Source organism: Schistocerca serialis, chromosome 8 (genome assembly GCF_023864345.2).
Source record: "Schistocerca serialis cubense isolate TAMUIC-IGC-003099 chromosome 8, iqSchSeri2.2, whole genome shotgun sequence".
Lineage (NCBI taxonomy): Eukaryota > Metazoa > Arthropoda > Insecta > Orthoptera > Acrididae > Schistocerca > Schistocerca serialis.
Window position 1 is genome coordinate 317,530,073 of NC_064645.1, and position 26,447 is coordinate 317,556,519.

The following is a 26,447-nucleotide window of genomic DNA, read 5'->3' on the forward strand; positions in this document are numbered from 1 at the left end:
TTATCTGTATAAAATTTGATTCTGGTAGGAATTTTCCCCTTTGTGGGCGTGATATTGTTTTGTTGATGAGATTAACATGCATAACACTTTTTCTCTGAAATCTGTACTGCGAATTAAGAGTAATAAATGGTAGTGAGGTGCCTCATATACCTGTAGGTTGACCTATACGTGGTCTCAGACGAAGCTCTGGTGACCGAACCATAATGGTATATTCGTTCTATTCGAAATAAAGGAAACGCTGAAACATAAGTTCAGGCCAGGGGCCGAATATTGGCAGCACCACTTGCTGTTATTCGGCTAACAACCGAGTCGTAGGAGCGTCATTACTGCTTTGAAGTCACCAGAATGAGAAATGATTGATAAATAAAAAACGTTGACGAACAGAAATGTACAAGAACGTGAGAGCAAAAATATTTTAAAAATTGGTACTAGGATTGCTCAGGGAATAGGTTATAAGGATTTAGAGATGATTTTCAAACAAACAAACCGTACAGAATTCTTAAAATTAACTTCGTTGTATTATCACTTTTTGTACACATTGAAACGTTCTGACATTTAGTAAACCAAGTTAAACATTATGTACTTTTTTACGTAAATCATTTTAAGAGACAAAACAGATTTACGGAACATTTCATACTTGTAACGAAAATTTGTGTGTAACTGCAAGTCACAAAAATTTTCGTTTAAAGTGCTTTCGCTGAATCACTGGTTATCCTATTCACTCACATTTCTCGTCATTCCCTGTGAATATGAGGAACTGATACTGTCAGTACCCTTCTGCAAACATGACAAAATGTCTTCGTTTATGTGAAAGGTCCAAACCTACGCAACACATTAAATGAAGAAAGTTTCACCAAAATAAGTAAATTTCACTAACCATGAATATCGTGCCAGCACAAAGTACATGGTAATGCTTATTAAAAGTCCACTAAACTATTCCTTAAGTAAGTTAACGAACAGTGTGAGATGTAAAACAATGGAGAAACATGACACTTAATACATAAAACTTCAGTTACATAGACAAAATACAGTTCAGTGAATGTTTGTTTATTAATTCGCACCTTGCTTAAAAAATACGTCGTAACCTATTTGTAACAACGGCACAGGAAATGTCATATTACGTTATCTCCAACGTAGACGAACATTTTTATATGTGTTACACATGATATATCACTATTTCTGAAATGAGATTTTGTGTGTGACATATTTTGAATGTTTTATGCACTTTGAAAATAAATCAGCGGCTACAGCTTGGAAGAAACTACTCTATGAAATGGTCACATCTTACTTAAAACTCGCGACAGTAGCGTTCTTAAGCTATTCATGAGGGTACTGTATCCCGAATACACATGTAAACTGTTTCTTCAGATAAAGTATCATTGCACGAAACCATGTAAAAAGAAATTATGCAAGTACACTCTGGATCAATGTCATGAAGTTCCAAACTCGACTATCAAACTGCACTCATGTAGTCAGGTCGTATCAGGACGATTCATTCCTATGCTATTTTCTGTATTTTGCACCAAGCAATGTGAATACCTTTTCACTTTGATGATTTAATACTTCAAAAGCTAGTGAAAAAAATCAAGGACACAGCAAATCAACATTTTGCCTATCAGAAAAGAAAAAGAGGGCTTCCAGTCATTTTACATCCGTTTCGTAAGAAGATTTGCGTTTATCGTTGGTTAATGGATGTGGGATATCTCAAGTCCTTAAAGGTTGTATCTTAATCACAAGATTCCACCTTAGTATCTTATTATTATTAAAGCTCGTCACCGAATTCATTATCATCCTAAAAATTGATAATGTATTAAGAAAACACTAGAAAGTGCTGCGTCAGTCCACGTCTTTCAGTTTTCTTCTGTCCTCTTCTTCTTGTGAGATTACCCGCATCTCAACCGTCTGAAACATAAATCGTAACAAGGTATCATTAATTCGTTGTACATAGACACCAGTAGATAGTGTGGTCGTGTATAGAGTTTAAATGCTACGTTAATCAAAGGCTTAAACATAGCAATTCAGTACCGTGGATCACTTATGACTATACCAATTGTTAATTATTTTCCATTGATTCATGGTTTAGTAATTAATTTTTGTCTTTTTCCGATGAAACACTTACTAGTCTTGCTTGAGTAATACTGCAGTGCAGTTGTAATTGCAAAATATGTGAAGAAAAACAGTCACATTACGAATATCAGGATGCCGATAGCGAAGGGCACTGGTTTCGTTCTCTGCAAAAGAACTTGTGACTTCTACACTGAAGAGACAAAGAAACTGGTACAACTGCATAATATCTTGTCGGGGCCCCGAGGGCATACGGAAGTGCCGCAACATGACGTGGCAGGGACTCAACTAATGTCTGAAGTAGTGCTGGGGCGAACTGACACCATGAATCCTGCAGGGCCGTCCATAAATCCGTCAGAACACGAGGGGGTGGAGTTCTTTTCCGAACAGCTCGTTACAAGGTATCCCAAATATGCTCAATAATGTTCATCTCTTTGGAGTTTGGTGGCCAGCGTAAGTGTTTAAAGTCAGAAGAGTGTTCCTGGCTACACTCTATAGCAATTATGGACGTGCGGGGTGTCGCATTGTCCTGCTGGAATTGCCTACTTCCGTCGGAATGTACAATGGACGTGAATGGCTGCAAGTGATCAGAGAGGATGCTTACGTACGTGTCACCTGTCACAGACGTATCTAGACACATCAGGGGTCGATATCACTCCAAAAGCACACGCTGTAAGGGATCAACCGCCCCTTACGAATTGAGAACAATCGCAGATCGCAGTCGGTGCTATCGATAGTCCAGTGTACGGTGCGCCAGAGTAGTGTTGGGACTCCAGACAAGTAAGTTGTTAACTGTAAGCGAGCAAGGCGGATTTCGGTAGAACGGCCGACCGCATTTACAACTGTTTAACGGCTGTGTGAGTCCCCCAACTTCGTCGGCCTGACACCCAGCAAATACGAAAATGGCATTAATTGAGTGATTTGTTGATGTGTTTAAGTGTTCATTTGTGCACCGACAGCCATGCCGGACACCGACGATTTGGACTACAGTGAGAATTGTGCATTCAGTGCTACATGAAGATGATCAGCGTGTGACAACATTAATAGGCGACCTGTGATGAGGTAACCGTTATTACTTTGTCAGACGAAGGGGGTAACTGCCTCATTCGTGTTGTTTAGGCAATAGATATAGAACATTAACATCAAATTATGTACCGATTATTGCTATCTGACATCCTAGTTAGCTTTGCTGGATCTGATACGAAACAACTCCCGTGCAAATATTAACCCATCAGCCTTTATAAGTTACACACGCTCAAACTATTCTAGGCTGTTAGGCTATAATCCACTAGTCAATAATGGTGAGTTTAATAGGGAGTGTTTCAACGCCCCGCACCATTACAGAGCCTTGCCCAGCTGACATGCAGGGTCCATGGATTCACGAGTTTGTCGCCATACCCATACGCGTCCATCCGCTCGATACAATTTGAAAACAGACTCGTCCGACCAGGCAACCTGTTTCCAGTCATCAACGGTCCAACGTCGATGTTGTCTGGTCCAGGCAAGGCGTAAAGCTTTATGTCATGCAGTCAGTAAGGTTACACGAGTGGGCCTTCGGCCTTGAAAGCCCAGGTCGATGATGTTTCGTTGAATGGTTCCCACGCTGGGACTTCTTGGTGGCCTAGGATTGGAATCTGTAGCAATTTGCGGAAGGGTTGCACTTCTGGCCTGCCTATGTGGCCGTGCGGTTCTAGGCGCTTCAGTCTGGAACCGTGTGACCGCTACGGTGACAGGTTCGAATCCTGCCTCGGGCATGGATGTGTGTGATGTCCTTAGGTTAGTTAGGTTTAAGTAGTTCTAAGTTCTAGGGGACTGATGACCACAGATGTTAAGTCCCATAGAGCTCAGAGCCATTTGACCCATTTTTTTTGCACTTCTGTCACATTGAACTGTTCTCTTCAGTCATAGTTGGTCCCGTTCTTGCAGGATCTTTTTCGGGCCGCAGCGATGCCGGAGATTTGATATTTTACCCTATTCCTGATATTCATGGTTCACTCGTGAAATGCTCGTAAGGGAAAATCCCCACTTCATCGCTATCTCGGAGATGCTGTGTGGCATTGCTCGTGTGCCAACTATAACACCACATTCAAACTCACTTAAATCTTGATAACCTGGCATTCTAGCAGCAGTAACTGATCTAATAACTGCACCAGAACCTGTTGTCTTATATAGGCATTTCCGACCGCAGCGCCGAGTTCTGCTTGTTTCCATATCTCTGTATTTGAGTACACATGCATATACCAGCTTCTTAGGCGCTTCAGTGTGAAATGATACAATTGAAAGTAACGTAATTTTCTCCAACTTTACGTTTCAATTTTATTTTTTGTGTATTTAAATGTGTTATGAATGGAACAGTCAAGTTTCTTGGTTATATATTAGTTTTCTTTCTTCTAGAAACAATCACAGAACACGCTTTGAATTGAAACCAGTGTGCGCAATGCATTTCCACCAACAGAAACGTTTATGTACCATATGGTGAACATAATGTTATTTGATTTTGCCTAGTAAAAATAAAGGTAACTGTTTTACACGTATCTGCCACTTTTCTCCATACAAAGAGCACCCTTATTATTTCCAGATACAGCCTTTGTTTTGAAACTGATGCAATGCCCACTTTGAAGTCGTTAAAACGGAAAAAATTGATTTTGAGAAATGAGGTAGGTATAACAAATCGGCTTCACGAACTTGTGAAACAATTTATTTAAAACACGCATGCATGTAGAAAGGTAGATGACATCATTGTGCTTCACAACACAGGCACAGCAGTATCGTATTTATCCGCAGATACTAGGCAGCGAATTTCAATTAAAAGTGCTCCCCTATACGGGAATTACATAATGTGTGTACGAGTACAGGTTTGACGCAGGAACGACGACATACAGAAGGTTTGGTCTGGCCGCGAGCCGCGCGCGGATAGCCAAAGCGGTTAAGGAGACCTCTTATTCGCAACTGCTAATACATTTCATGTATTGAACACAAGTTATGAAAGTAACACCAACAAACCTAAAAGACAAGTAATCGGATGTAACTGAATTAAGTTAGGTGATAAGGAAATAAGAGACTATATGTAGCGTCGAGTGTAAATATTTGGATAGTAAAATAACTGATGATGATCGAAGTGGTGAGTACACAAAATGCAAACTAGACAGTTTTGTTAACATAGAACATAAATTTAGATGTTAGGTCTTTTTGAAGGTATTTACCTGGATTGTAGTGTAGTACATAAGTGAAACATGGACAATAAACAGTTCAGATTAGAAGAGAGTAGAAGCTTTTAAAATGTGGTGCTTCAGAGAATACTGAAGAATATATGGGTGGATCGAATAAATAAAAAAAATTGGAGAAAAAAAGAATCTGATCGGGTCCACTAACAATATTCAAAGATGTTGGGGCCGCATGTCTTGGTAATGCATTTCCAAGCATTCCTCTAGGCGGCGGCGGGGTCCTACGATGAGGCTTTAAAGCGCCGTTCGCGGAACAGTTTATGGTCTTGTCACCTTTAGCGAGTATATGGGCGAGTGAGTCTTGTTGGACAGCGGCGGAGCTGTTGGCATGTGTAGATGATCGTGCAGCATTGGGGCAGGTTACCTTGCACGGAAGTTCGGCTGTGGCATTTACAATATAGGACAGAAAGAAGGTCAGCATCGGACGTAATGATATCTGTCTTTTTTGTTGCACTGCAGACCTAAATTTTAACTGACGGTGCAGCAATCATCAGTGTGTTAGATGTAGTAATGTAGAATGAACGTAATTGTAACGACAGATATTGCAGTCTAACTCTGGAATGTGTGTCGTTACAATTACGTTGATCCTACATAACTGCTCGTAACTGATGTAACCTGACTGGTGTAACCTGACTGAGATAGCACGAGGTCATGCAATAGGGCTACGAGAAGGTGGATGTTCCTTCTTCGATACTGCAGAAAGACTTAGCAGGAATGTAGTCACTGTACAAGATTACTGGTAGCGATGGTCACGAGAATGTATGGTCGCAAGAAGACAGGGCTCCAAGCGGCCACGTGGCACTAACGACCGGAGAGACCATCGAGTTTGGTGATGGCTCTGGCGCATCGTACTGCAGCTGCAGCAGCAGTCTGAGCACCAGTTGGCACCACAGTGACACAACTAACTGTTACAAATTGGTTACTTCATTAATAAACGGTCACAACGCCCATATAATACTAGGGACAGAAAGTTGGCTGAAACCAGACGTAAACAGTAATGAAATCCTAAACTCAGATTGGAATGTATACCGCAGAGACAGGCTGGACAGTGAAGGGGGAGGCGTGTTTATAGCGATAAGAAGTGCAATAGTATCGAAGGAAATTGACGGAGATCCGAAATGTGAAATGATTTGGGTGAAGGTCACGGTTAAAGCAGGCTCAGACATGGTCATTGGATGTCTCTATAGGCCCCCTGGCTCAGCAGCTGTTGTGGCTGATCACCTAAAGGATAATTTGGAAAATATTTCGAGTAGATTTCCCCACCATGTTATAGTTCTGGGTGGAGATTTTAATTTGCCGGATATAGACTGGGAGACTCAGACGTTCATAACGGGTGGCAGGGACAAAGAATCCAGTGAAATTTTTTTTAAGTGCTTTATCTGAAAACTACCTTGAGCAGTTAAACAGAGAACCGACTCGTGGCGATAACATATTAGACCTTCAGGTGACAAACAGACCAGAACTATTTGAAAAAGTTAACGCAGAACAGGGAATCAGCGATCATAATGCGGTTACGGCATCGATGATTTCAGCCGTAAATAGGAATATTAAAAAGGGTAGGAAGATTTTTCTGTTTAGAAAAAGTGACAAAAAGCAGATTTCAGAGTACCTGTTGGCTCAACACAAAAGTTTTGTCTCAAGTACAGATAGTGTTGAGGATCAGTGGACAAAGTTCAAAACCGTCGTACATAATGCGTTAGATGAGTATGTGCCAAGCAAGATCGTAAGAGATGGAAAAGAGCCACCGTGGTACAACAACCGAGTTAGAAAACTGCTGCGGAAGCAAAGGGAACTTCACAGCTAACATAAACATAGCCAAAGCCTTGCAGACAAACAAAAATTACGCGAAGCGAAATGTAGTGTGAGGAGGGCTATGCGAGAGGCGTTCAATGAATTCGAAAGTAAAGTTCTATGTACTGACTTGGCAGAAAATCCTAAGAAATTTTGGTCTTATGACAAAGCGGTAGGTGGGTCAAAACAAAATGTCCAGACACTCTGTGACCAAAATGGTACTGAAACAGAGGATGACAGACTAAAGGCCGAAATACTAAATGTCTTTTTCCAAAGTTGTTTCACAGAGGAAGATTGCACTGTAGTTCCTTCTCTAGATTGTCGCACAGATGACAAAATGGTAGATATCGAAATAGATGACAGAGGGATAGAGAAACAATTAAAATCGCTCAAAAGAGGAAAGGCCTCTGGACCTGATGGGATACCAGTTCAATTTTACACAGAGTACGCGAAGGAACTTACCCCCCTTCTTGCAGCGGTGTACCGTAGGTCTCTAGAAGAGCGTAGCGTTCCAAAGGATTGGAAAAGGGCACAGGTCATCCCCGTTTTCAAGAAGGGACGTCGAGCAGATGTGCAGAACTATAGACCTATATCTCTAACGTCGATCAGCTGTAGAATTTTGGAACACGTATTGTGTTCGAGTATAATGACTTTTGGCCCGCATCTCGTGGTCGTGCGGTAGCGTTCTCGCTTCCCACGCCCGGGTTCCCGGGTTCGATTCCCGGCGGGGTCAGGGATTTTCTCTGCCTCGTGATGGCTGGGTGTTGTGTGCTGTCCTTAGGTTAGTTAGGTTTAATTAGTTCTAAGTTCTAGGCGACTGATGACCTCAGCAGTTGAGTCGCATAGTGCTCAGAGCCATTTGAACCATAATGACTTTTCTGGAGACAAGAAATCTACTCTGTAGGAATCAGCATGGGTTTCGAAAAAGACGGTCATGTGAAACCCAGCTCGCGCTATTCGTCCACGAGACTCAGAGGGCCATAGACACGGGTTCACAGGTAGATGCCGTGTTTCTTGACTTCCGCAAGGCGTTCGATACAGTTCCCCACAGTCGTTTAATGAACAAAGTAAGAGCTTATGGACTATCAGACCAATTGTGTGATTGGATTGAGGAGTTCCTAGATAACAGGACGCAGCATGTCATTCTCAATGGAGAGAAGTCTTCCGAAGTAAGAGTGATTTCAGGTGTGCCGCAGGGGAGTGTCATAGGACCGTTGCTATTCACAGTATACATAAATGACCTTGTGGATGACATCAGAAGTTCACTGAGGCTTTTTGCGGATGATGCTGTGGTGTATCGAGAGGTTGTAACAATGGAAAATTGTACTGAAATGCAGGAGGATCTGCAGCGAATTGACGCATGGTGCAGGGAATGGCAATTGAATCTCAATGTAGACAAGTGTAATGTGCTGCGAATACACAGAAAGATAGATCCTTTATCATTTAGCTACAAAATAGCAGGTCAGCAACTGGAAGCAGTTAATACAATAAATTATCTGGGAGTACGCATTAGGAGTGATTTAAAATGGAATGATCATATAATGTTGATCGTCGGTAAAGCAGATGCCAGACTGAGATTCATTGGAAGAATCCTAAGGAAATGCAATCCGAAAACAAAGGAAGTAGATTACAATACGCTTGTTCGCCCACTGCTTGAATACTGCTCAGCAGTGTGGGATCCGTACCAGATAGGGTTGATAGAAGACATAGAGAAGATCCAACGGAGAGCAGCGCGCTTCGTTACAGGATCATTTAGTAATCGCGAAAGCGTTACGGAGATGATAGATAAACTCCAGTGGAAGACTCTGCAGGAGAGACGCTCAGTAGCTCGGTACGGGCTTTTGTCAAAGTTTCGAGAACATACCTTCACCGAAGAGTCAAGCAGTATATTGCTCCCTCCTACGTATATCTCGCGAAGAGACCATGAGGATAAAATCAGAGAGATTAGAGCCCACACAGAGGCATACCGACAATCCTTCTTTCCACGAACAATACGCGACTGGAATAGAAGGGAGAACCGATAGAGGTACTCAAGGTACCCTCCGCCACACACCGTCAGGTGGCTTGCGGAGTATGGATGTAGATGTAGATGTAGATGTAGACAGCTCAGAGATAGGCACCCTGTGACGTGTATTCCACTGAACACAATTCACAGGGCTGTGCGAATTCAGTGGTGTCAAGCGATAGCTCGTTAGAGGTCAGGGTGGATGTCTGTTGTGTTTTCTGCCAAGAGCCGGTTCTGCCTCGGTGCAATGGATGGCCAAGTGTTGGTTAGAAGGCGGCCAATTGAGCATCAGCGCTGGCCGCTGTGGCTGAGCGGTTCTCGGCGCTTCAGTCCGGAACCGCGCTGCTGCTACGGTCGCAAGTTCGAATCCTGTCTCGGGCATGGATGTGTGTGTGATGTCCTTAGGTTAGTTAGGTTTAAGTACTTCCAAGTCTAGGGCACTGATGACCTCAGATGTTAAGTCCCATAGTGCTTAGAGCCATTTGAACCATCTGAGCGTCTGCAGCCAACCTGTCTGTGGGCTACACAGACTGGAACTGCACCTGGAGTTATGGTCTGGGATGCGATTTCGTATGTCAGCAGGAGAACTCTCGTGGTTATCCCACGCACCCTAACTGCAAATCTATACATCAGTCTGGTAATTCGACCTGTTGTGCTGTCATTGTTAAGCACTATTACAGTGGGTGTTTTCCAACAGGATAACGCACGCCTACAAAGAGCTGTTGTAACCCAACATGCTCTAAAGTGTGTCGACATATTGCAGTGGCTTGCAGATCACCAGATCTGTCTCCATTCGACAGCGGATGACAACTCCTGCGTCATACAGAAACAGCATTAACCGTCCCTGTACAGCCGTGGAACCCTGTCCCACTAACCGACATCCGGCTCTTGTACAACACAGTGCAAGCACGTTTATATTATTCAATTCAACATTCTCACGTTTACACTGATTATTTATGTAGCAACATTTCACGTTTGCAATGGCTTATCTCGTACTTAAATTAACTTTTGATCTTATAATGTGAATCACTTAAATAGGTTACCTACACAAATACTTTTCTAAATTTCATTAGCCCACAGTAATTATTTTTTGGTGTTGTGATTTTTTTTCCACCAGTGTATATGATTTAGTGGATACGCCATGAGGCGTTTTGTAGACGATGCTGTTGTATACAAGAAGACTGTAATGCCAGAAAACTGTAGCTAAATGCAGTATAACCAGCAGACGATAGATGATAGGTGCATCTGCCACTGAAGTTAAATATAAGGGAAGGTTTCTTTCCGTCTGAGGGTGTTGCTGCAACGTAGCGTTACTGCGATGAGGGTATATAAGCACCGACATGTAGACAAGGAATCAGTATGGGACTGGTGTATTGTCAATGTGCGTACCGTTTATATAGAAGCGTGAACAAGGGCGAAGTTATTACTAAATGCGTCCAAATAGAACTAACGTGCAGTTATCCTTTTCTTGGGTGTCGAAGGACGAATACCTGTACACAACTATCGGAGAATGAAGGATGAACGCTGGAGAAATTACGGCCTGCAGATGATGTTAAACTGCGACAAGGGCTGCTGCTGCTTCATGATAACGCACTTCCCCATGGCAAATGCCGTAATGCAGAAGTTACGCCAGATGAAGTGGGAGGCTCTGGAGCACCCGCCCTATAGTCCTGATCTCTCCCCACGCGATGATGACGCCTTCCGCCCTTAAAAAGGCCTTCAGGAGTCGATGATTCCTGTTGGAGGAAGATGTGGAGCAAACAGTTACAGATTTCTTCACGCAGCAGGGCACGGTGTTTTATCAAACGGGTATCTCTAGCCTAATGCGTCGTTGGGATTGCCTCAACTCTCAAGATGATTTTTCCTGATTGACATCCCGATTCTCGTGTGTACAGCATTTCAATGGTAACTTTTGATCGTCCATTACACAACTTTTAATGTAATGTATTGCATATAAACGTCGGCCGGTGTGGCGAGCGGTTCTAGGCGCTTCAGTCTGGAACAGGTTAGAATCCTGCCTCGGGCATGGATATGTGATAGGTTAGTTACGTTTAAGTAGTTCTATGTTCTAGGGGACTGATGATCTCAGATGTTAAGTCCCATAGTTCTCAGAGCCATTTGAACCATTTTGAACCATTTGCATATAAACAGACGGAGAGATCCATCATTCCTCTTCGATTACGCTACCGGCAGTAAACAACAGTAAACAGAAAAAACAGTAGAATACCCGAAAGTAACGGCCTGGAACGATCTAATATGGAATGATCACGTAAAGCCAATTGTAGGAGAAGCAGATGACAGCTTGAGAGTCCCTGGAAAATTTTTAAGAAAATGTAATTCATCCGAGAAAGAAGTGGCTTGCAAAATACTTGGTCGACAGAATGTTGAGTATCGAAAAATGGGGTGAACAGAAACAACGAAGTGAATGAAATTAAACTTCTAGAAGCATTAAATGATATCGTGCCGGACGACAAATGGGGATATCATTCAAAGATATGATTCTCTAGGTTGGTAGTGAACCAGTCTAAAAGGGCAATTATAAATTTCAAAGTTGGCGACATCGTCAGTTGAAACTCTATTTACTCTACGACCAACGCCGGATGTGGCAGTGAATTTGTTAAGTTCGAATTTTATCTGTAAGTACCAACCAGAATTGTATTGTTTTAATTTAAGGATCTGGAAAGGAAGTGTGCAGTTCCGATTCATTAACCAAATACTCAGTTTTAAAAATTTAATTTGACTTGTGCTTCGGGTGAATGAAAACTTAGGGCTAGAAATTTTGGGGGTGAACAGAAACAGCAATCGTCAGTGTTTCTTCAGAACGAGATCAATAATTTGACGAAAATGAAGAACCATCTGGCACTCTTCTCAATCAAAGAGATTATGCTGTGATTAAAGTACATGGAAAAAGTAACCAGTCATTTAGATTGTATGCGAGTATGATTTGTTATGTAGAAGGTAAAAGTTACGGTGGTGTTTATTCAAAAAATCAAGGTCAATTAAACACGGTTACTTAAACAGGTCAGAAGTCATTTTACAGTCAAGAAGATTGTGCAGTGCACCCGCATTTAAGTTCGTGTAATTCCGGTTTGGAGTCCCTCTGGGCGCAGGAGCGCATGGAGTCCGACTGTCGCCGATAGAGGGCAAGTCGGAACAGAAGGTAGTTAAGGGCTGCGGCAACCTGGAGAGAGAGGAGAGTGTGACGGGCGACGTGGAACGCAAGTGAGACGGCGTGTTGTGGCCAAGCGTCTGCCGTGGCCCGTTGGCAAGAGTGGCGCCTTCGCTCACTGCGGGTTTGGCGGGGCCGGGTAATGGTCGCAGCCGTGAACATTGCTCGTTAAAGGCTACTTCGGTAAAACGCACAGTATTCGGCGTGTCATCTGCTATTGAAGTAGCAAGCAGTTTGTGTCCATTATGGTACCGGGTTGGAGTCCAGTCTGACCTTTGCAAGTACTGGACGCGGTGGCGTCTGCGAGATGATACCCGTGGGTTTCCGATTACGACTAATCTTTGTTACATCCTTCTCTCGGCGCTCTATAAACAAGCGTTTGTCAATGGGTGCTAGATTTTACGAGAAATTACGGTGAACGTTGATTAGTGTGCGCGTCACTTGGTCGTGTGGTGGCTATTTTGAGTCTGTATTGTTGCCCGGTGTTATGTATATAAATGTGTTATTTATGAAGATTTTGTCTGGTACTACTTGAGTTCAGTTCTGTCAATGTGTGTGGGCTTGTGGCTGTCACTACTCCAAACTGATTTTACAATCTAAGGGTATTGAATGCAGATGTAATTCTTCTGATTTACGAATTGTCCTTTATATTCAGTGAAAATTGTTGAATCTAGCTACCTTATTAAAAAAAACTAAAGAAGAATGTCTGCATTTGTAGTGTGTTTAATGTTTTTCTAAATAATTAACGAATTGTCTTTGTGTTACAGATTAGGTGGTTGATCTCTTGTTAACTGTGATCTGCGTGTGTACGATGATTGAAATTTTTAGTGAAGGTTTCTAGTACCTGGTAGCGACAACCGCTGTCCTATGTTAGTAGAGAAGGAGGAATTATTGCCTCTATCATCATAAATTTGAATCAGTCATTTTGGCTACTTCGAAGGCAAGGGTATTTTGATAGTTAGTTGCAATAGCCGATGGTTGATATGTGTGACATATTCAACTGATCATATGTTTTGCTGTTTGTAATGTTATTTTTTTTTACTTTATTTAATATTCTTTACTAGAAGGAAGTGATTTTATACTGTTGCCGTTATGAGATGTTCGCTATCACTTGTGTTACTGAAATTTAGTCTTTTCAGTCGATGTTATTCTTGGATTTTTTAAATTAATTAATTAGTGTTTTTAGAAACGTTAATAAATTCATCGGCTTAGTACCATACCACTCAACACCAGCTCCCTACCGCATTACAAAGATGTTGTTCGAAAGGTCTTCATCTGGTTTTATCTATGACTTGTAGATTCAAAGACATGATAATTTTTAAAGACCATGTCACTGACTTAATGTTTTACCAAACAAACAAAATTCTTCAATTTAATGTTACTGTAACGTAATTAGAGATGCACTCTAAGGCAAAAATCGACGTACGACGAAGGAAGGGACGGAACCCCGTAGATGTGATATAAACGTACAGACAAACAAATGAAACAGAAAAATTGGATGATTTATTCAAGAAATGAGATTCACAAATTGATCAAGTTAGTTACGTGATGGTCCTCCTCTTGGCCCTTACGCAAGATATTATTCTGCTTGGCCCTCATTGACGGAGTTGTTGGATGTTCTTCTGAGAAATATCGTGCCAAATTATGTCCAATTGTAGAGTTAGACCGTCAAAATCCCGAGATGGTTGGAGGGACCTGCCCATAATGCTCCAAATGTTCTCAGTTGGGGAGAGATTCAGCGACCTTGCTGGCCAAAGAAGGGTTCGGTAAGCACGAAGACAAGCAGTAGAAACTCTCGCTGTGTGCGGGCGGGTATTATCTTGCTTAAATGCAAGCCGAGGGTGACTCGTTGGGTTGGGTTGATGCGTTTGGGGGCAGAGACCAAACAGTGAGGTCATCGGTCTCATCGGATCAGGGAAGGATGGGGAAGGAAGTCGGCCGTGCCCTTTCGAGGGAACCATCTCGGCATTTGCCTGGAGCGATTTAGGGAAATCATGGAAAACCTAAATCAGGATAGCCGGACGCGGGATTGAACCGTCGTCCTCCCGAATGCGAGTCTAGGGTGGCTCGTCATGAAGAGCAAGAAAACGGGGCGTATAATACAGTCAACGTAGTGCTATGCTGTAAAGGTACCATTAATGACAACAGAAGGACCCTATTATGGAAAGAAATGGCACCCCTGACTCGTGGTTGTCGGCCGTATGGCCGGCGACAGTCAGGTTGGTATCCCACCTCTGTCCTGGGGATCTCAAGGAACGTCTGGAATCTCATTGACTGGAGTGGAATTGTCTTCAGTGGTGAGTCTCGCTTCGAACTGAGTCCCGATGATCAGCGAAGACTTGTCCAGAGACATCCTGGACAGCGGTGGGTTACCAACCTGGGCGTCACCCGCCATATGACCCAACCAGGAGTGATCATCTGGGTTGCCATTTCATTCCACAGCAGGACTCCTATGCTTGTCATCCGTGGCACCCATAGAGCACAGTGGTACGCCTACGATATTCTACACACCGTTTTCATGCCGTTCATGACAAGCCTTTCTGGGCTTACATTTCGGCAATATAATGCCCACCCGCATAGTGCTTGAGTTTCTAATGTTTGTCTTTCTGCTTGCCAGTCCCTACCTTGGGCAACAAGGTCGCTGGATATCTTCACAATTGAGAACATTTGAAATTTCATGGGCAACCATCTCCGGATTTGACGATCTAACGTCACATATGAACTGAAATTGGTAAGATATCCCCCAGGAGGCACCCAAAAACTCTGTCAATCAATGTGAAGCCAGATAACTTGCTTGCATAAGGGCCAGAGTTGGACCAACGCGTTATTGAGTTGGTCAGTTTGTGAAGCTCGTTCTCTTAAATAAATCATCCAATTTTAATTAAATTGTAATCATTTGTACGTCTATACAATTACATCACATCTACAGATTTTCGCCCCATTAGGATAATTCCTTCGTAGCGCGTGTTTTTTTTTCTTACAGTGAGCAACAACGTTTACTCGGAAAAAAGAATTAAAATGAAAAGAATTCATCCACTATTCTTAGTTTCGCAACGAGTAAAACGCTGATAATTTTGTTTCTTATTGTCCTAGAACCAAAATCGATTTTAACATATCACTTTTCATCCAAAGGACCAATAAATAGAAACAATAAACACATTAACACTTCTGTTGCTATTCATGCCCACCTATAGCGTGAGTAGAAGCACCAAGTTTTTATTTTTTTATTTTATAAAATCATGATATAAGTCACAAAACTGAAATTAAGTTTAAAACTAGTCACAAGATCCATATTTCGAGGCAATTTTGATTCTCATCTTATTTTCTAAATTTATTAGTTTTTTCTTTTAAGCCTAGGACCACCAAGTTGTTTTAGGTTACATGGAGTACCAATCAAGGGAAAAATTTGCCCGTGTTATAGTAGGCCATAATTCTTGTAACAAGTATTTATTTTATGTGTTTGTGTTGGGGAAGTGAGGTGAGCTTGTCAATATTCAGTGACATAGCTAAAACATAAATATCTGGAACTCGTAGTGTGTCCATAAACGTAGAAATTAATACACAATTTTTCTCTGGTGTAAGGCATATCAAGCAGTAGTGCTCAAAACTTAGTCAAAGAAAGTTTCTATAAACTAGAAACATAAGTTCCATACTTGAATATATAGGCTATATTTGATCTAATAACTGAATAATACATTTTTCTTCTTAACGAAAACTTGCAAAAACAGAAACAAAACACTTGTAAAAATGTGTTGTTGTGGTCTTCAGTCCTGAGACTGGTTTGATGCAGCTCTCCATGCTACTCTATCCTGTGCAAGTTTCTTCATCTCCCAGTACCTACTGCAACCTAAATCCTTCTGAATCTGCTTAGTGTATTCATCTCTTGGTCTCCCTCTACGATTTTTACCCTCCACGCTGCCCTCCAATGCTAAATTTGTGATCCCTTGATGCCTCAGAACATGTCCTACTTCCTCATTAGTTATGTGATCTACCCATCTAATCTTCAGCATTCTTCTGTAGCACCACATTTCGAAAGTTTCTATTCTCTTCCTGTCCAAACTATTTATTGTCCATGTTTCACTTCCATACATGGCTACACTCCATACAAATACTTTCAGAAACGACTTCCTGACACTTAAATCTATACTCGATGTTAACAAATTTCTCTTCTTCAGAAACGCTTTCCTTGCAATTACCAATCTACGTTTTATATCTTCTCTACTTCGACCATCATCAATTATTTTGCTCCCCAAATAGCAAAACTCCTTTACTACTTTAAGTGTCTCATTTCCTAATCTAATTTCCTCAGCATCACCCGACTTAATTCGACTACATTCCATTATCCTCATTTTGCTTTTGTTTATTTTCATCTTATATCCTCCTTTCAAGACACTGTCCATTCCGTTCAACTGCTCTTCCAAGTCCTTTGCTGTCTCTGACAGAATTACAATGTCATCGGCGGACCTCAAAGTTTTTATTTCTTCTCCATGGATTTTAATACCTACTCCGAATTTTTCTTTTGTTTCCTTTCCTGCTTGCTCAATATACAGATTAAATAACGTCAGGGAGAGGCTACAACCCTGCCTCACTCCTTTCCCAACCAATGTTTCCCTTTCATGTCCCTCGACTCTAATAACTGCCATCTGCTTTCTGTACAAATTGTAAATAGCCTTTCGCTCCCTGTATTTTACACCTGCCACCTTCAGAATTTGAAAGAGAGTATTACAGTAAACATTGTCAAAAGCTTTCTCTAAGTCTACAAATGCTAGAAACGTAGGTTTGCCTTTCCTTAATCTTTGTTCTAAGATAAGTCGTAAGGTCAGTATTGCCTCACGTGTTCCAATATTTCTACGGAATCCAAACTGATCTTCCCCTAGGTCGGATTCTACCAGTTTTTCCATTTGTATGTGAAGAATTCGCGTTAGTATTTTGCAGCTGTGACTTATTAAACTGATAGTTCGGTAATTTTCACATCTGTCAGCACCTGCTTTCTCTGGGATTGGAATTATTATATTCTTTTTGAAGTATGAGGGTATTTCGCCTGTCTCATACATCTTGCTCACCAGATGGTAGAGTTTTCTCAGGACTGGCTCTTCCAAGGCTGTCAGTAGTTCTAATGGAATGTTGTCTACTCCCAGGGCCTTGTTTCGGCTCAGGTCTTTCAGTGCTCTGTCAAACTCTTGACGCAGTATCGTATCTCTCATTTCATCTTCACCTACATTCTCTTCGATTGTCCTCAAGTACATCGCCCTTGTATAGACCCTCTATATACTCCTTCCACCTTTCTGCTTTCCCTTCTTTGGTTAGGACTTGGTTTCCATCTGAGCTCTTGATATTCATACAAGTGGTTCTCTTTTCTCCAAAGGTCTCTTTAATTTTCCTGTAGGCAGTATCTATCTTACCCCTAGTGAGATAAACCTTTACATCCTTACATTTGTCCTCCAGCTATCCCTGCTTAGCAATTTTGCACTTCCTGTCGATCTCATTTCTGAGACGTTTATATTCCTTTTTGCCTACTTCATTTACTGCGTTTTTATGTTTCCTCCTCTCATCAATTAAATTCAATATTTCTTCTGTTGCCCAAGGATTTCTACTAGCCCTCGTCTTTTTACCTACTTGATCCTCTGCTGCCTTCACTACTTCATCCCTCAGAGCTACCCATTCTTCTTCAACTGTATCTCTTTCCCCCCACTGCTGTCAATTGTTTCCTTATGCTCTCCCTGAAAGTCTGCACAACCTCTGGTTTAGTCAGTTTATCCAGGTCCCCTCTCCTTAAATTCCCACGTTTTTGTAATTTCTTCAGTTTTATTCTACAGTTCATAACCAATAGATTGTGGTCAGAGTTCACATCTGCCCCTGGAAATGTCTTACAATTTAAAACCTGGTTCCTAAATCTCTGTCTTACCATTATATAATCTATCTGATAACTACTAGTATCTCCAGGATTCTTCCATGTATACAGCCTTCTTTTATGATTCTTGAACCAAGTGTTAGCTATGATTAAGTTATGCTCTGTGCAAAATTCTAACAGACGGCTTCCTCTTTCATTTCTTACCTCCAGTCCATATTCACCTACTATGTTTCCTTCTCTCCCTTTTCCTACAATCGAATTCCAGTCACCCATGACTATTAAATTTTCGTCTCCCTTCACTATCTGAATAATTTCTTTTATCTCATCATACATTTCATCAATTTCTTCATTATCTGCAGAGCTAGTTGGCATATAAACTTGTACTACTGTAGTAGGCGTGGGCTTCGTGTCTATCTTGGCCACAGTAATGCGTTCACTATGCTGTTTGTAGTAGCTTACCGGCACTCCTATTTTTTTTATTCATTATTAAACCTACTCCTGCATTACCCCTATTTGATTTTGTATTTATAACCCTGTATTCACCTGAACAAAAGTCTTGTTCCTCCTGCCCCCGAACCTCACTAATTCCCACTATGTCTAGCTTTAACCTATCCATTTCCCTTTTTAAATTTTCTAACCTATCTGCTCGATTAAGGGATCTAACATTCCACGCTCCGATCCGTAGAATGCCAGTTCTCTTTCTCCTGATAACAACGTCCTCTTGAGTAGTCCCCGCCCGGAAAATAATGGGTGCTGTATACCACAAACTTTCAAGAAACGCCCTTCAATAGAGACGATGTAAAAATATAGGGTACCGTATATCACAAACTTTCAAGAAACGCTCTTCAGTTTGAGAAGATATTGTTATTTACAGATGACATTTTCCCCCTGCATTAAAAACGGTTAATTCTTAATGAGGGTTAGAGAGGTGGCGACAACCTCCACATGTGAAGGATTTTGCGAATATGAGTAAACAAATGGAGATAGTACACAAAAGTAGACACAGTTTGAATTATTGACACAGGTAGTACCAATCCAGTGCAAAATATGCCTTTGAATATAAAAGTTAGATTTTTTAATTTTCAGTTTTCAAAATTTTAGCGTTATAAACGTACAGTATAGTACTTTATTAGGTGAAAGACAAAAATGAAAAGGCCCATAAACATAGAAGAACATTTGTTATGATTAATTTTAATATACCAAAAACTTATGGGCAATATTAGGCCTTACTTGGTGGTTCTAGGGTGCCCTTCATACGGTACTCATCATCAGTATGAGGCCTTAAACAGATTGGATTAATAGAAGCGACAGAGGAAATACAGTTAAGAGTGGCGCGTTTCTCAGGTGAAGGTTTAGTATGTTCGGGAGGGTTATGGAGATCCTTAAGGAACTCCAGTGACAGACTTTACGAGGGAGGTATTACGGGTAACAGACTTTACTGTTGAAATTCTGTGAGCATACTGCACATTCAAAGACAAGTCAGGTAACATAATTATTCTCATATACGTCCCGCGAAACGATTACCACCAGAAAATGAGAGAAATTCCAACTCATACAGAAGTTTAGCGACAGTCGTTCTTCCCACGCACCATTATCGAATGAAAAAGGGAAGGGGAGAAAATGATATTGGTACCAGAAGTACCCTCTGCCACATACTTTAAGGGCTTGTAGAGTATACATACTGAAGACGTAGACGTAGAGTGTTCAGACGGGACCGTTACCTTGTAGCCCTTGTCGAGTGGCTCTTTGGGCAGCCAGCGCCGCACCAGCGGACTGAAGAGGTGTGGCCCAGGTCGCGGCTCGTCTTCTCCAGGCCGCACCACGAGGCTCACCAGCTGCGACACCACCATCGTGATGGTCCAGCCCATCGCCGTGTACCACAGGTGTGACAGCCGGTACACCGTCCACACATCGCTGTAACCAATCAACATTATAGCGTTCACACCGAAAGAACATATTCAAGAATGGAAAAGAAAACTGAGGGTCTGTTGCGTAACGATCAGTTTGGATTTAGAGAAGGTAAAGCCAGCCGGAAGGCAATATTGTGCTGCACTTGATAATGAACACTTGTTCGTAGGATTTGTCGACAAAGATAATGCGTTCAACAGTATGGAACAATGCAACATGTTCGAAAATCTCAGGAAAACAGATCTGAGTTGTGTGGAAAAGCGGGTAATATACAAGGTCAACTAACATTAATGTGGTCATTAATGTTTGACGTCAACGTGCAATGACCACTCACAGACGGCATGTGGCTGTATCAACAGTGGACAGTATATAAGATGGTTGAAATGGCTCTGAGCACTATGGGACTTAACATCTGTGGTCATCAGTCCCCTAGAACTTATAACTACTTAAACCTAACTAACCTAAGGACATCACACACATCCATGCTTGAGGCAGGATTCGAACCTGCGAACGTAGCAGTCGCGCGGTTCCGGACGGAGAGTATATAAGGCATGCCGGTTGGTGGTGGAACTCGCTGAAGCTGTCATAATGCTGAAACGGAGTTGACGTCCAAAGGGGCATGACCACTGGCTTTCGGCAAAGGGTGGAAGCATTGCCGAAATGGTACCATTCGAAACCGGCGCCGAGGCAGGTAGGTGTACCAGGGGCCACTCATGACAGGATGAACCACCGCTCCGGGGATGTATGCGAGTGACTAGACGTGCAACTATTGAGCAACTGATCCAAGTGGCTAACAACAGTGTCTCCTCAACGACCGTTCAGCGAACGTTGCTGCGTATGGTCCTCCGCAACAGGTGCCTGATTCATGCACCCGTGCTGACTGCTGATTATCGGCAACAAAGGCTAGAATCGGACTGCAAATGAACGCACACAGAGTGTCTGTTTCAGATGCATTATGCTCCGTCAGACAAATGGCCATTGGCGTGTACATCGTGAGACATCTGAAACCAAACGCCTTGCAACAATCGTCGGGAGGGTCCACGACAGAGGAGGGAGCGTTATGGTCTGGTGAATATTTTCGTGGCGTTCCCTACTTCATCTGGGAGGCAAAGTAGATCAATGCAAGTATGCATTTATCCTTGGGGACCATACTGAGGCTTTTGAGACCGTGTACAATATCTACAAAACTAAGACGAAAAAGTAAGAATGAAAGATAAAAAACGAAATGCTTGGATTAAAATGTGTGTAAGACAGGGATGCTGCCTTTCGCCCATACTGTTCAGTCTACACATCAAGATAACTACGACCGACATAAAAGAAAGATTGAGCACTGTGTTTAAAGTTCAGGATGGAAGGGTATCAATAATACTATTCACTGACACCATTCCTATCTTTAGTGGAAGCGAAAAAGAATTACAGCATCTGATGAATGGAATGAACAGCCTTATGAGTATAGAATGTGGCTTGAGAATGAACCGAAGAAAGACGATAGTATTGAAGGGTAGTAGAAATGAGATTATTGGTAGGCTTAACATCAAAACTGATAACCACTAAGTACATGAATTTGAGGAATTCTGGTAACTTGGAAGCAAAATTATGCGTGACGGATGAAGCAAGCAGGACATAGAAAGCGGAGTAGCACTGGCAAAAAGGGCATTCCTGGTCGAGAGAAGTGTGCTAGTACCAAACATTGGGCTTAATCTGAGGAAGAAATTTCTGAGAATGTACGTTTTCAGCACAGTATGGTACGGTAGTGAATCATGGACTGTCGGAAAATCGGAACAGAAGAGATGTGTTGCTGTAGAGGGATGTTGAAAATTACTTGGACTAAAACTTACATTATCAGAAAGTTCTTCCTCAAATTAAGGCCTATGTTTGACACACGTAAACTTTTCTCGGCGAGGAACGTCCTATTTGCTAGTGATAATCTGCTTTTTATGTTCTCCTTGCTTCGTACATCATGAGTTATTTTGCTGCGTAGGTAATAGAATCCGTCTACATCGTCATCCCCAATTCTGATACTTCTCATTACTTTCACCTTTCTTCGATGTATTCCCCATCCATATTCTGCACTTAGTAGACTGTTCATTCCATTCAATGGATCCTGTAATTTTTCTTTACTTTCACTGAGAATGGCAATGTCATCAGCTAATCTTATCATCGGTATCCTTTTACCTTAAATTTTAATCACTCTCTTGAACCTTTCTTTTATTTAGGTCATTGCTTCTTTGATGTATGAAATGAACAGTAGGGGCAAAAGACTACCCCACTGTCTTATATTCTTTTTAATCCGAGCACTTCGTTCTTCATCTTGCACCCTCATTGCTCCCTTTTAGTCCTTGTAGCCCGCATCTCGTGGTCGTGCGGTAGCGTTCTCGCTTCCCACGCCCGTGTTCCCGGGTTCGATTCCCGGCGGGGTCAGGGATTTTCCCTGCCTCGTGATGGCTGGGTGTTGTGTGATGTCCTTAGGTTAGTTAGGTTTAAGTAGTTCTAAGTTCTAGGGGACTGATGACCATAGATGTTAAGTCCCATAGTCCTCAGAGCCATTTGAACCATTAGTCCTTGTACATACTATACGTTACCCATCTTTCTCCATAAATTACCACTATTTTTCTCAGAATTTCGAACTGGTTGTACCGTTTTACATTGTCGAACGCTTTCTTCAGATTGGCAAGTCCCATTAATGTGTCTTGATTTTTCTTCAGTTTTGCTTCCATTATCAGTATCTAGGACTGAACTGGTGCCTTTGCCTTCCCTAAACCAAACTGAGAGTCATCTAAAGGGTCCTCAATTTTCTTTTGAATTCTTCTGTATATTATTCTTGTCAGCAACTTGGATGCATGAGCTGTTAAACTGAGTATGCGATAGTTGCACCTAATTTGGTCTCCCAAAAATGGCTAGGTAGGCCAGTTTAAGAGCATACTGTTAGAATTCTCCCGTCAAACAGATAGGTCGATAGTCCAAGATCATCGCTGATTCAGACCTCACCGCCTGCCACGAAACTGCGTAAGAAGTTTACTGCCATCGTGGTGAAACTTATATAGGGACTTCTGGTAACACGCCCTTGGTTCGCTACCACGACACTTACAGCGTTGTGAGTTAATAAAACCATCATCTCGCATTCTTATTGGCTGATTTTTAATCTTCCCTGTTTGTTTTCGTTTCATAGTTAACAGAAGTTGGTTTCATCACTGTGTACATCTCATTACGACTCCCCGTATGTATTTCACTTTCTGAATTGCGTTGTAAATATGTTACTCGTATTCTGATTGCGTTATTCTCATATACGTAATGTTGGGTGGGGTAAATGATTCAAAATTCGTTTTTGTTTCATATAAAACAGAAGCTGGTTTCGTTGCATGGTGTTCTGCGGACTTACGTGTATCTGTTATTGCTTAAAAATCTGAGTTGAACTGTTCGACTTAAATGCATTGCAAGTATGTTGCTCAAATTCTACGTTATTTTTGTTGCATCCATTATCAGTACTTTCTCTCATTTAATGGAGAACTCCGTGTCAGCAGGGTTTGACAGGTTTGTGGATATCTGCCGATACCAGGCAAGCGACTTTCATACAACGTCTGACCTGTACGGGAATATACGAGCACAGCTCGTAGACTTGTGGTTGACGACACATGGAAGTTTTGAGGTGGCCATAAGTCGTGTACGGGAAGTCAGAGTGTAAAACGACGGTTCGTGATAAGCGGAAAATCCGGGTTCGAGTCCCAGCCCTGCACATTTTCATTGTCATCATTCCATTCTACAGTTGATGGTTGTCCTCATTCGCAACTTCGAATTTATTTAATATATCACTTTGAAGACAGTTGTAAGTTTTTTTTCTTTTTTTGATACATCAGTCTTGTGACTGGATTGACGCAGCCCGGCACGAATTCCTCTCATGTGCCAACCTCTTCACCTCAGAGTAGCACTTGCAACATTCATCCTCAATTATTTGCTGGCTGTGTTCCAATCTATATCTTCATCTACAGTTTCTACTCTCTACAGCTTCCTCTAGTACCATGGAAGTTATTCTGTGGTGTCGTAGCAAATGTTTACCATCTGTTCCTTCTTCCTTGTCTTCCATATATTTCTTTCGTCGCCAATTCTGCAGGGATCTTCCTCACTTCTTACCATATTTGTCCACTTAATCTTCAACATTCTTCAGTAGCACCACATCTTAAGTGCTGCGATTCTCTCCCGGTTTTTCCACAGTCCGTACTTAACCAGAACGCGAGCAACACATGTACGTTGCAATTCAAGGAATACGGAACAGAATTTCTAGTTGATAACAGTCACACGGTCGAAATTGCAATATTTGGTTTTACAGTCAAATACACTTTACCACCAGAGTACCAGAATCACCTATATGCACTACTGGCCATTAAAATTGCTACACCAAGAAGAAATGCACATGATAAACGGGTATTCATTGGACAAATATATTATACTAGAACTGACATGTGATGGCATTTTCACACAATTTGGGTGCATAGATCCTGAGATATCAGTACCCAGAACAACCACCTCTGGCCGTAATAACGGCCTTGATACGCCTGGGCATTGAGTCAAACAGAGATTGGATGGCGTGTACAGGTACAGCTGCCCATGCAGCTTCAACACGATACCACAGTTCATAAAGAGTAGTGACTGGCGTATTGTGACGAGCCAGTTCCTCGGCCACCATCGACCAGACGTTTTCAATTGGTGAGAGATCTGGAAAATGTGCTAGCCAGGGCAGCAGTCGAGCATTTTCTGTATCTAGAAAGGTCCATAGAGGACATCTTCTGTATCCAGAAAGGTCCGTACAGGACCTGCAACATCCGGTCGTGCATTATCCTGCCGAAACGTAGGGTTTCGCAGGGATCGAATGAAGGGTAGAGCCACGGGTCGTAACACATCTGAAATGTAACGTCCACTGTTCAAAGTGCCGTCAATGCGAACAAGAGGTGACCGAGACGTGTAACCAATGGTACCCCATACCATCACGCCGGGTGATACGCCACTATGGCGATGACGAATACACGCTTCCAATGTGCGTTCACCGCGATGTCTCCAAATACGGATGGGACCATCGTGTTGCTGTAAACAGAACCTGGATTCATCCGAGAAAATGACGTTTTGTCATTCGTGCACCCAGGTTCGTCGTTGAGTACACCATCGCAGGCGCTCCTGTCTGTGATGCAGCGTCAAGGGTAACCGCAGCCATGGGCTCCGAGCTGATAGTCCTGCTGCAAACGTCGTCGAACTGTTCGTGCAGATGGTTGTTATCTTGCAAACGTCCCCATCAGTTGACTAAGGGATCGAGACGTGGCTGCACGATCCGTTATAGCCATGCGGATAAGATGCCTGTCATGTCGACTGCTAGTGATACGAAGCCGTTGGGATCCAGCAAGGAGTTCCGTATTACCCTCCTGAACCCACCGATTCCATATTCTGCTAACAGTCATTGGATCTCGATTAACGCGAGCAGCAATGTCGCGATACGATAAACCGCAATCGCGATAGGCTAGAATCCGACCTTTATCGAAATCTGAAACGTGATGGTACGCATTTCTCCTCCCTACACGAGGCATCACAACAACGTTTCACCAGGCAACGCCGGTCAACTGCTGTTTGTGTATGAGAAATCGGTTAGAAGCTTTCCTTATGTCAGCACGTTGTAGGTGTCGCCACCGGCGGCAGCCTTGTGTGAATGCTCTGAAAAGCTAATCATTTGCATATCACAGCATCTTCTTCCTGTCGGTTACTTTTATCGTCTGTAGCACGTCATCTTCGTGGTGTAGCAATTTTAATGGCCAGTAGTGTATAGATGAACAATATTATGAACTCGTACTCGTATTTCGAAAAGCAACAGTACGGATTTATCTCTCTTGTCTGGAGTTCACTGTCGCGCCACTTTCCATGTCGTAAGACGGGTCTTGCACTTCTGATATTTTGGTGTTGCGTCGTTATTACACTGCTTACGTCATAAGGCTGTATGATTATTAGTTGTGGTGTTAGCTGAAATCGCAAGTTCACCACGACTGTCTGATCTTTTTAGGGATGCTAAAAGACAACATCAGACGGCAATTTCTCACCATACGTACTGAAATTCTGTTCACGACATTGTCCCTGTGCAACAGGAGTTGTTGTTCAGTTACAGATGACATATTGACAACGTGCTATTAAGAACATAGTCTTTGCTAAAAACCAATAGTTACGCTAATTATTGCTTTTTTCTCCTATGAATCGCCATCAATAGTCATTTTGTACACTTTTTTGGTTTCACTAAGAAACCATGTTATGGCAAGCCTGTGTGTTAATTTTTAATTCTTTACTTCATTATTCCGTGAAGAATTGAATTTTCAAATGTTAATAGACTTTTGGGTCACCTTGTACACACTTAAGACGATTGGTGATGACGCTGAAAAGCAAGATTACAATCTCTCTCCACAACTT

At 42.1% G+C, this 26,447-nt stretch overlaps 1 protein-coding gene across 2 annotated transcripts in view; it reads right to left on the reverse strand.

Moving 5' to 3' along the window:
- Positions 1-515: 515 nt before the first annotated feature.
- LOC126416411 (sodium-coupled monocarboxylate transporter 1-like) overlaps positions 516-26,447 on the reverse strand; it is a 182,116-nt gene continuing 156,184 nt past the window's right edge. For both annotated transcript variants that reach the window (XM_050084126.1, XM_050084127.1), the window contains exons 14-15: positions 19,826-20,018; positions 516-1,902 (exon numbers count right to left, since the gene is read on the reverse strand). In XM_050084126.1, coding sequence (XP_049940083.1) covers positions 1,837-1,902; positions 19,826-20,018 — 259 coding nt within the window. In that variant the 3' untranslated portion in view covers positions 516-1,836. The remainder of the gene's footprint in view (positions 1,903-19,825; positions 20,019-26,447) is intronic.